Source organism: Ciconia boyciana, chromosome 10 (genome assembly GCF_034638445.1).
Source record: "Ciconia boyciana chromosome 10, ASM3463844v1, whole genome shotgun sequence".
NCBI lineage: Eukaryota > Metazoa > Chordata > Aves > Ciconiiformes > Ciconiidae > Ciconia > Ciconia boyciana.
Window position 1 is genome coordinate 33,330,162 of NC_132943.1, and position 12,007 is coordinate 33,342,168.

General features: G+C 39.3%; 1 protein-coding gene across 3 annotated transcripts in view; it reads left to right on the plus strand.

Annotated features, from left to right (window-relative positions):
- Positions 1-11,482, plus strand: part of HECW2 (HECT, C2 and WW domain containing E3 ubiquitin protein ligase 2) — a 177,983-nt gene extending 166,501 nt beyond the window's left edge. For all 3 annotated transcript variants that reach the window (XM_072873878.1, XM_072873877.1, XM_072873879.1), the window contains 2 exons: positions 1,038-1,150; positions 6,868-11,482. In XM_072873878.1, the coding sequence (XP_072729979.1) occupies positions 1,038-1,150; positions 6,868-6,979 (225 nt within the window). In that variant the 3' untranslated portion in view covers positions 6,980-11,482. The remainder of the gene's footprint in view (positions 1-1,037; positions 1,151-6,867) is intronic.
- Positions 11,483-12,007: the final 525 nt, after the last annotated feature.

Consider the following 12,007-nt stretch of genomic DNA (forward strand, 5'->3'; position numbering starts at 1 on the left):
AAGTTAATGTGCCTCAAATTAGAAAATAATTATGAAAACCTGAAAATCAGTCCAATTCCATTCTCACTAAGTCAGCCTGCAGAAACCAGTCATCCTGCTCATGAACGACAAAAACCCCTCAACAGAGGAATATTTATACATGTGGGTTTACTATCGAGTTAAATTTTTTAAATTCAGGTTACCCCCATGCCAAACAATACCATGTTCTTGATCTATTATGAAATCCACTGTTTTTAACAATTCAGAATTTGCATCTGGTCATTGAGTTACCTATACGAGTATGATGAACGATTTTCTTTTTTTATCTGTTTTAAGTACTTAAAGAAAGTCTGTAAAAAGCAGTGTGGGACATCTCATTTGATGGAGAGCCAGAGATGTCTCCTTATATGTTCCTATCACATCTGTTAGTTGAAAGTTTTTATCATATCCAGATCATTAAAAATTAAGTAGCCTCTGATCTGTCAAAAACCATGTTTGAACTGTTCATGACAGGTTCTAACTAAATCTGCTCAACAGACAGCATTTCAGCAAATGTCAGCGGGCATTCTACCTAACCTTCACAATTTAGTCCTTTTTTACAGTATTTAATAATGGTTTATAAAGATATTGAAATCCACGTAGCCAAAAAGCTATAACATGAAGCCATTATCATACATTATTAGTTTTTTTTATTAGTTCCTCTTAACACAGAATAAAGACCATAGGGAAAAACTCACTTAGGCCTAAGTTTAAGTAACTTGATATTAATAGTGTTTTATTCTACAGTATTTATGTAGCATAATGACTCTTTCAAAGAGAAACCTTTGAAGGAAATTAATCCGCTGAGCTGTCTCTTCTAGAGCCCTATCAGGAAATGGTCTGTTTTCTCTTATCCTCCATTTAAAATAGCATTTATTACTTGTGCCTCATAAATGTCTTTATTTTGCAAATGCTTTTACATAAGCATTTGGACTTCAGTGGGTATGCTAATATAAATAAATTTCTAATGCGCACCATCTGTGTATCCAATATCCGTGATGTTTTGTTTGCGCTGGCAGTTTGTTACAGGCACATCCAGCATACCTTATGAAGGATTTGCCTCTCTACGGGGGAGCAATGGTCCAAGAAGGTTCTGTGTAGAGAAGTGGGGAAAGATCACTGCTCTTCCAAGGTACAGCTGCGTGTGTATTAATGCTAGAGATACTTTAGAATATCAGTTACTGGGATAACAGATAAGCTGTTTGAGAAACAAGTTTTAACAGAATATGCAAATATACTATGCCTTACATGAAAATTTCCTTCCCCATTGTTCCAGTGTCTGATGCATCCATTTTTCTTTGAACTCAATTTTGTTCTCATAAGATGGACAAGGCAGTGTAACTGTGGCTGACATCCATATTGTAATGCTTTTTTAAGGGAAAATTATATTAGAATGATATTTCAATTAGAATTTGTTATATTTGATTAAATGTGCAAGTATTTACTTCCTGAACATTCAGTTCATCACTTAGGAGCAAAAATTAATATGAATTAAAATTAAATAGCACTTGTGACTGTGTCTGAGTGAAAGCTAGTATCAGACTTTTTGCATTAGACACCCACAGCCTTTGCAGTATAGTTTAGTGATGTAATTTTTATGATCTGTCTGATGTCAAGAGTGTTAACAAATATGGAAGAGACAATTTATGAACTACAGAAGAGGTGTATTTTGAGGAAGGGGTCATTTGACTTAAGAGGCAGCACAGGGACAAGAAAAGGTGATGATTGCAAAGAGAACAAGTAGGGTCAATTGAAATATGTGAAGAGGGTAAAGGAACAGCATGAGAGTCCAAGATATGAAAGCAGAAGTTGAGTTGTACAAGCCCTTGCAGACAAGAGGCACCATTCAAATCGGGTAATGGTAGGTTTGGAGGAGTAGGATGAGAAGGTTAAAAAAAAAAAAAAAAGTCATCACTTTTCTAAATTTTCCATTTTGTAAAGACAGGAAAAAGAATTGTTTTCAAAGGTCCATGGTAACAATACCAGGACTAGACTAATAACATATGAGTGATGCAAGAAACATCTTCTAGCATGGACGCCTCATTGACAAAAAACGACAGCTTCTAGTCTTTTCTATATTGTGATCAGGCTGATATGTTTCTGGAGGATTTCCTTTCATCCAGTTTTATAATTCTGTAGCCTCTAGAATGGGTTAACAGTGGTTAGACATACAGATTAGTGTGTGGAGTGTGGGTGAACTAACTCTACTTAATCATATCTCAGCTTTAGTATGCTCCTTATAGCCTGTGGTGGTAGTTTTGGGCTGGGCTGATCCATGGAGGAAATTCAACCCTAATCCTAGCCCATTCCTCTTAAACAAGATTCCTCAGGAATAACTTGCATTCAAAGTCTCTTTTTAGACACAAGGCGGCTGTCAGACACACAGAGAGTTTCTCTGATCAGCAGCCCTTAGCTTTTTCCTCCAGCATAAAGTCAGAGGCAGAGACATCTCTTGGGTTGGCTCCTGCCTGCAGGCTACCATTTGAACCACACTGAGAAAGTCAAAGACACAGAAGTGGCACTGTGAAATCCATGGACACAGGTGGACCACAGGGTCACCACAGAACACAGGGTCACCACAGCAGGTGACCTTTAAACAAAGCCATCTTGCCAGTTTACAGTACAAATGAGAGACAGGCAACTGAGGATTAAAGATAAGCAAATTCTGGAAATTGCTATTTCAAATCAAATACTCTAATATCTTTTGGGGGCCTAGTAATACCTTGTACCCTGGTAAGTCTACTTTATAGTTTGATTATGATTGACCTATGGACTTGCTTTGATTCTGTTTAAATAGAAAAAGCTTTGATTTTTTAAAAAATAATTTCTGACTTCAAAATGTAAGATTTTCTTGTGAGTTTAAGTCAGAAAAGAGATTGTGGGAGTTTTTCCATATATTCTCTAATACTGGAATTCCTGGTGCTAACAAGCACAGCTTGCAGCATGGAAAAGGTTAGGACATGCCAGAACAGGATGCTCAGAATTTCCTCTGAAAAGGTGACGCAGAGCCCTGGTTGTAATAAACTGCAGAATAAAACTGCTTCCTGTAGTGCAACATGGAGAAATGCATCGAGAGTCGTTGCTACCGTCAGGTGTTCAGCCAGTGTAGGGGAAATGCCAACTCTTCACATTTAGGAGAATGTATCATGCCCGTTTATGATTCCCTTGGTTAGGAAACATTTGATTTTTGTCTCTGTGGATAGTTTTTAACATACAAACATGGGAGAATTAAAATAAACCAACACCCCACTTGTTGACAAACATCTACAGTTGTCATGAGCTGGCAATTCGTGACATTCATACATGGAACCTTGATCTCATAAAAAACTTAATGATCTGCCATGTTTATGCTTAAATGGACTAAGCCCTAAGCAGAAAGCAGTATTTGCATTTTTACATATCTAGTTCCTGCATGCAGTGCAGCGTCAGCCTGCGTCTCACCAGCTTCAAAGACTTACTGTGCAAACACCAAGTAGTACTGGCTTGAAGGTAAGACATTGTTAACAACGACCCCGAGTAGCAAACTTTCAAGAGGTTTCCAAACAAGCCCTGCGTGTGTAAGCACATTGCTGGATCTGCTGAGAATGCTGCCCTAGGACTCTGTGACTCTTACAGATTCTCAGATAACTAAAGCATTTGTGTTAAGGCACCGTCACTCGCTCGTAGCTGTGTTACACCTTGCAAATCGCCCCTTTGATTTCAGTGGGAGTGCTTGTGAAATTTGATAATACTTGGTGTGAGGGTGGCAAAAGCTAGGACTCAGCAAGTCAGTGGACTTTATGTTTCTTCCTCTGTTTCTAAAAAAACTACCGCACTGCTGAAAACACAGAATAATACCCGTCCCCATCTCTTCCTCCTGATTTTGAGACAGAGAAGGTAACTACTATAGTTACTTAGGTATGTGACTGTGGTCTAAGCAGCTGTGAATATAAACACAAAAGCGTTCACTAGATGTTTACCTAGTTCCCACTGTTCTGACTGCTGTGTAATCAGTTCTGCTGAATCAAAATAGTGTGACTTCTGTGAGGCATGTGTCAGGTTGCCTAGCTTGTATCACTGTCTTTTACCCTAATAAGTCAGTAGCATGTAAAAGGCCCTGAAAAGATTGATTATTACAGGTTTAGCTTAACTATTGCTATCCCTGATGCCACTTCTACTTCCTTCTTTTGCACCGTGTTGTAGCTTACGCTAAGTCGGCAGAGGGACGGTTACTCTTTCAATTCCCTTACGTGCTAAGAAATTGGTTCCAGGCTCATTGCTGTACATTATATATATGTGCATGTGATGATTCACATGCAAATAGTATTTATGTCTGACTGCTGGATTTTACCCTAAGTCACTCTATTTTACTACTGTAATCACAAATAAGGGAGGATTAATTGGGAATTAGATTTCAGGAAACAAGATGGTTTTTCATGTTGTCATAAAATCGGAGTCCAGGAGGATGAACGGTTAGTGCCCACGTGGTTTGAAATGTTGGAATGTGAAAATACTGTCCAGAGGGAAAAAAAAATTTCTTCTCGAATACTTACGAAGTTGCTTGCTAGGGTGAGAAAGGCATGCATTCCCTCAGAAGACAAAGATCTTAAGTTTTTGTCTTTTATAATGACCTGGTTTTCCAAAGTAGGTGATTGCATTTTCAAAATTGCCCTCAAAACTAAGATAAAACTCAGTTCTCTTGATAAATGTAAACAACATGCCGGCTTACTATTAAACCAGTTTGTAATGAATCCCTTGCTAATTATATACTATGTCTTTTATAATTTGTGGTTTTACAGCCCACAGAGCATGATCCATAGTTCTAATGAGTGGCTGTCAGCCCCATGCAGCAGAAGCACGTGGTTAGACTGTTAATTGCCTAAGACTCTTCCACTGCTACACTGAGCTCAAGGGATCACTGAGTTCCAGTTGCCCATTTGCTGCTGGGTCCAAATCAGTCTCTTTCTTCAAAAGGGAAATTTATTTTTTTCTTAAAACAAACAAAAAAAAAGGTGCAGGAAATGCAATAATAATTTAATTTATATCGCAGATATTACTTTGAAGGTTTTTGGAAAGGCAAATGAGGAGTACAAAGACAGCTTTCCTCCAGGAGCCTTATGGATGGAAGGGTGGAGAAATTTTACCAGGCCTCTGGCATCCAGGGTGGGGAAATGCCCTCTCTGCTATATAGAGGGCGTCTCATGTACTAGCAGTGTACTTCTGAGCGTACTGTATTTGGGGAGGGTGCAACATTCAATGCTTTTTTAAGTGATTGCATATTTGATGTTTGGACTGTGTTTATAGTAATAGTGTGACCTTCTGTACTGTGTATACATTTCTTCAGCCTGATATTTTTTATGACGCTAAGGCTGTAACTGAGTGAGTGTTTCACCTTCAATGAGGGTTTGTAATGGACTCTTAGGTTTTTAACAAACGAGATTAATCCACTTCACTTCATGTTCCATCCCCATTGTTGGGAGCTGAGAGCCACTTAAACCGGCAATTAATGAATTTGCTCTCATGGAAGGCAGCACTTTCTGGCTCAGAGAAAGCTCAGTACAGGTCTGTTGTAGACACTCAGATTTCTGGGAGTGGTTGGGTTAAATGAGGAGTTGCATTTGCTGCGAGGAGGGAGCTTGTTCAGTCCTTCCATTGACGTTATGTTACACATCTACACTTAATACGGGTCATACTGATGAAGGGCAGGTCACTGCAGGAAAGGTTTGTTTTTCAGATGGATTGTATTTGAATAACTCTGTGATGTGTTTTATTCCAAAAGAATAAAGTATTTGTAAGCAGACACCTGCCAAACTACAAAAAGGTTTTCATCCTCTAAAATCAGTCTAAAGTGAGGCTTTGGTACAAAGCTTCAAAGTGGAAAAGATGTCTCCTCCAGCTTCTCTTTGCATCATTTCTTCCTCACTAACCTATCGCATTAATAGTTATGCTATCTATTTCACTAGAGCAGGCTCATCTACTATCGTATTTTAGAAATTATTATCTTTAGCCTGCCCTGAGGTCAGGGCATGATAGCCATTATTCTAATAGGAGGAACCTTTATTATCTCCCTTTTCATTCCCTGGAAGAGGTTTTGAGACTCAGTTCCAGGTCTGTCAAAAAACTGAGGTAGATGGACTTTGGAAACTGAGAAATAAACCACGTGGTTGTCCTCTTAAGAAAGCAGGATGGTATGCTAAAGGTACATGCATAGTTTTGTGTAATTACAAAAAGTATTATTCTAAAGGTCGTTGGCTTGCAGGGCCAGATATGTACATAGCACAAATCAGCACAAGCAGTACCTTCCCAAGAAACACAATCCACATGCCAAGGAAACGTAGAAGGAAGAGCATCTAATTTATCTGTCCTTTACTACTGTGGGCTTGTTTCCTGTATATCTAGAGTATTTTTTAATATTTCATCAAATCTAATATCTTATGCATATTCAGAGTACTGAAATATCTTGTTTATGATTACAAATACAGTATTCAAGTATCATCAGTACAGAAAAAAATATTGCTTCTCAGAAGATACATTTAAAGTCAAGATTTCAGAACAGACTATTTGAATTGTACCATGTTCTATCATTCTTTTCTGATGCACATTTAATGGATAAAATTTATTCCACGTCTTTTGGGCTGTCAGTGTGTTTCTGAAGACCTTCATAAATGCTTCTTATTGGCTTATTTTAATTAGAAACAAGTAGATTAAACCTCACTACCTGTTCAATTGGAAAACATCATTTGACAGAACAACGTCTTCTGAAAGCATACTATCTGCCCATCTCTGTGCAAGCACATACCAGTCTGTGTGTTCTCTTTTGAACTTTTTAAATAATGTACTTCTTCACCTCATCTTTTTTTCCCCCCTCAGGGCTCACACTTGTTTCAATCGTCTGGACCTTCCCCCTTATCCATCATTCTCTATGTTATATGAAAAACTGTTGACAGCAGTTGAAGAGACAAGTACGTTTGGACTTGAGTGATACACAAACCACAGTGCCCAGCTCATTGGACTTTTGTGGATCTGTCTTCTCAAAGAATGAATGAACGTTTGTATTGGATTTCCTAGAGGAAAATTGTTTCACAGTGCAATTCAAATAATGAAGTTCCATGAAAGAGCTTATGAAGCAATTAAAAAGCATTGTGGTAGTGGCAGAATTCTCTACAGTGAAACTAGAGTGTGCCTGATGTGCAGGGAAAACCAAGTCTCGCAATCCATGTTTTTTTAGGACGGCCAAACTTCTTAAGTTGTATGTTCTGAGCAAACAAGAAACATGCTCCCATGTTGTGATCAACGTGGCTACTGCAAAACTGACGTGTACCCGAAAAATGGATTTCATCAAAGTTGTTGAACAGAAAATTCAAGTCAAAATGTGAAATCATTCAGCCCCTTACCTACCCAGTAAATGATGAAAAAATCATACAATAGACTTTTTTTTTTAAATTCATGAAGGTACATTACTTTATGCCATATGTTATAATAGCATACCCAGTACTTGTTTGACCTAAGACTACGAGAGGCTGCATGGCGTACACCATAGAGCTCAAGTTCCCGGGGCAGAAGTGAATTGGAAGGAAAGTCAGCAACAAAGATGTAACAACAACCGTTTGCATTAAGGAGGTTTGTGGAAATGTGTTTGCCAGTGGTGTGTATGACAAAAGATGAGCTGTTATAATGAACTTAATAACTTAATAAGACTGATTTTATGCTTTATACTGCATGGAAACTATTTTAAGAAGAAACTAGCAATTTATCACAGCATATCAGGAAAAAAACCCTAACACAGTGACTTCTGTTTATTTTTATAGGTTCATTATATTAAGTTTCTTAGAGTGTAAACAGGAAACAAGCAAACTAAAACCCTATTTCTGTTTTTGTCACTTTCCATGCTTGAACAGACATTCTGCTAGTGTTTATTCTTTAAGCACTCTCAAGGGAAAAAAATGCCTTTTATTTTTATAAGAGTAAAAAACTCCCAAAAATATTTTGCACTGAATGTACCAAAGTTGAAGGGACATTATGATCTGACTGACAGCAAACTGCATCACTATCAAGTATCTGTAAAAAATGCTTAGGAACCAGGCTTTCTTCACGGTGCCATGTCTATAGATACCAGGACTGTGCACATAAGTAATAATTTTATAATACTATATGTGATATTGTAATATGCATTTATTTTAAATGCATCTGGGTCATTTTTCATGCATTGGATAACTTAATGCAGTGGAGTTTAATACAGATATTTCATATGCTCCCCACAACTTTTTATTTGTACAGCACCATAAAACACTAGCTCATTTGCAAACCCATGAGTAACCTACTTCAAGGTGAGCGACTGGTCATAATGCCACTGTCCCATATCAGTGAACACCTACAAGATGTAAACTGTTCATAGTGTCTAAGCTTGCATTTTCACTGATAGTTTTCTTATCAAATGTTATTTGAAAGAGTTTTTATGGCATATCAAACACTGCATGGACACCAATTTCTTTATGCTTAATTTTGCTGAAATACACGAGGCTTGCTCGCATCTCTTTTTGGTACTTTCCTCCAGATGGTCTTGTGGAACACTTGTGCAGCTGCACACTGTTTCTTGGACAGCTGCTGTCATGCAGTGCATCCACCACATCTTAATATTCCAGGAAGTTGCACTTGGATACTGGATGACAAGAACATGAATCTAGCTTTGCGCTAGCCCTCTTGATAGCACTGAAGCACAGCAAGCCCTGTTCTGTGGGAAAAATAGCTTTTGAAGTAACATTCTCACTTTGGAGACTCTTGAAAGGGCATCTCAGGGAGGTATCCTGCTTGTTTTTGGGGGAGGTTTTCTCCAACAGAGGTGAACGTCTATGGAAATGTCGTCAGCAAAGACTGCCACTTCACCCTCCAAGTCGGAAGGCAGGTGCAGCTGTGGTGGTGGCAGCAAAGACTGAGAAAACCCTTCAGGCTTACTGAGAAAATGTTACCTGTGCAAAGGAAAACCCACTTGCAAAATCAGAGTGAAAGCATTCTTTTATTTCAGGAATAATCGAGCTTCTGCATGACATCTGGGACTCGCTTAAGTAACATAGGTTTTCTTATGCTACTTCTGGCTGGTATGAAGTAGCAAAGAAAAATCCAAACATGTCACCCTACTTTTACACATATATTTATCAGTCTTTGCTAAAATTGCATGTCACAGATCCTAATGCACATCTTTTTTCAGAACACGAATGAGCAGTAGGCAAACTGACTTTTCATCAGGTCACTCCAGCATGGCTCATGTTTCATGTGATCCATTCACTGAGTAGCTAAAACTCTGGCACTCAAAGCAGAATGCAACTTTTGCTTGGTCGAAGGACTGCAGAATTTCGATTTTACAATACTGTGTTATCTGTGGTCTAAAAAGGAGATTTCCCAGGTGGAAACTGTACCTACAAGTTTTGAACCAGAAACTCTTTGGAATGAAAAGTTTAAATATTTGGCACAAATTAAGTTTATACTAGTCTGCCTGTTAAGTTATGCTTTTGTACAAATTGAAAACAATAAATGCATCTTGTCAATTTTTATTTAAATATATTTTCTGCACACATTTGTTCTGTATTTATGCATTTATAAATAATTGAAATAAGTCATGATGATCCAGTATTCTGTAAAGATGTGACAGGGTCACCAGTGGGGCAGTTGTCAGTTAAAAAAACCCAAAATCTAGAATCCCTGTAACATTAAGACTGAGGGAGACTGAGGAGAAGCTGCTGCTTCCTCCTTTGCTGCCCACATCACCTGGGGGACTCTAGAAAAATGCTATTTGAAAGTGATGAGGAGTTAGCTGCCCCGATCTGGCTACCTACGGTGCCTTGAGCACTTGGCCAGCTCTTCATGTTGATATAAGCGATGCTGCTGCTCTGAAGAGATTAGCAGGGAGGGAGTATAGCAAAGAAAGCCTGAGCTTTCTCCAATACCCACATCTCCTGGCTACTGTGTGGAATATTGTCCCTTCAGTGTGGGAAGCCATTCCCGTTAAACGTGTCCCAAATGAAAGCCAACTTTCACGTCGTGCAGATGACTGCCACAGGCGACCACGGTGCTTTTGCTTATGATGTGCTGCGGCAGGCAAGAGGGTCCAGATGGAGAAAGACTGAGAAGCCTTTCTGAAAGCTCTGTATCTCCTCAGAGCTCTTCCAGGTGGTGCTAAGGAGCTTTGCATTTAGGGAGGAAAAAAAGCCAGTCAACCTGAAGTCGACAAAAGATTCCCTTCCGCTACAGTGTGATGACAGCTCGTACTAACTTAACCTGCAGCATCTCCATCAGACAGAGTCTGGCCGGGGAGGTGCCCACAAGAGTTAAAGTGAGGTGCCCATGTTTCCTGCTCTGCTGGGAAGCCACGCATTGCTAGCCAAAAAGCAGCTAGCAGGTCCTTGCAGTGCACCTGGCCGGGCTGGCAGCACCGACCCGGTGCCTGCGAGCAGCCTCTGTCCCTGGCACCCCAGGGCCAGGCCCACCTCGTCCCAGGTCCCAGCGCCCTGGCCAAGCAGAGGTGCGCTTTGCTCGCCTGGTGCTGCTAGCAGGCACTTTAACCATAACACTCCTAAATACACCACAAAAGCTTGTAATCAATTAAATTATGCAATGCGGCACCTACTGTAGCAAGCAGTTACCGGTTCAACATCTGCAAGCCAGCAGCAGTTAGGGTAGCAGTGTTTTCGCCCACAGCAGGCAGGAGACAGCCATCTGCTACCTGTCACGCCATCAGCAGCACCTTGCAGGGTAACAGGGGAGGGCCTTCTTTCAACCCAAAATAAAACATAAAATCTAACACACAATTCTGCTGACCAGAAGCAAACGTTTTCCCCCATTCCCTGCCTGCTGTTTTTCCTTAGTATTCATCAAATAATTGCCTTTTTTGCTTTTAAACATAATTTTCATTATCCTTGTTGTGAACCTACCATAAAAAGGTGTTAATATGACTTAGTATCTAGGGTGAAAGCCATCTGTGTATACAGGCCTGCTGGGCACCACATACACTCCACATTGAAGCGGTTAACCTCCGGGTCATGTATAGTGAATATATGTAATCTTCGGGGAAACTGAAAATCTGGGCAGCAGCATGCTGGCAGGACATCAGACAAAGTTTCTGGCATGAGTTAAACTGGCAGAGCACTGGACTGGTAGTTTGCTCAGTTTAAAATTATAGGAAAGAAAAGAGGTTTGTGGTTTCTTATGTATTTTTAATCCTTTTAAAAGTATTAAAAAAAAAGCTTCCTTCTGAAGCATTTGTAATGGTATCATCTGGTTGCTAAATGTAATCTCAGCAGTATTAATTGCAGATGTTTACTGAATTTCTGCAGTGGTAGCTGCAGAGGTTTATGGAGATACTTGCAAGCACACTGTCTCTGGACTGAGGGAACTCCTATTCACAAAAGGGGAATCTGCAGCAGCTGTGTTTGAATAGCCTGTGTGAGTTCATTTCCCATAGCATAAAGCAAGTTAATTCTTTTCAGCAAATGAAAATTATTGGTATTAAATTATACTAGTAGCTATGTTTTTCTTGCTATTATTTTATGTGGAGGGTAATTATTCCTGTTAGCACTAACGGGAATTGAGCAATAAGTTTGGTCTCTCGTCATAAGATTAGACTTCGCTTTAACATTAACCTTACAGTATTAATACTCAACCACCACTGCTGTTTCCCCTTCTCATCCTTTTCTCCCCAGGCAAGCAAATTGAACGCCAAGCAAAATTTCAGAATAAGTTACTCAAACCTGGCTTCTTAAACTGTTTGCATTTTGGCTCAGTTATGTGGTACGAAACAGAACTGCAGAAATGTTATGGGTTGACTAGCTCACCAATTGCAAGTAAAAAATCCTTTACAATTTTATTAGCGCAACCACAGTGGCTGCTGTTGGACTAGTCTAAATTTTTGCCTAAATATTTTACAATAAAAAAAGAGTTTAAGGGGTTGAATTTGAAATTGCTTGTTTGCTGGAAAAATAAATATACATTAGGTAAATAGTAGGGGATAAGAACTTTA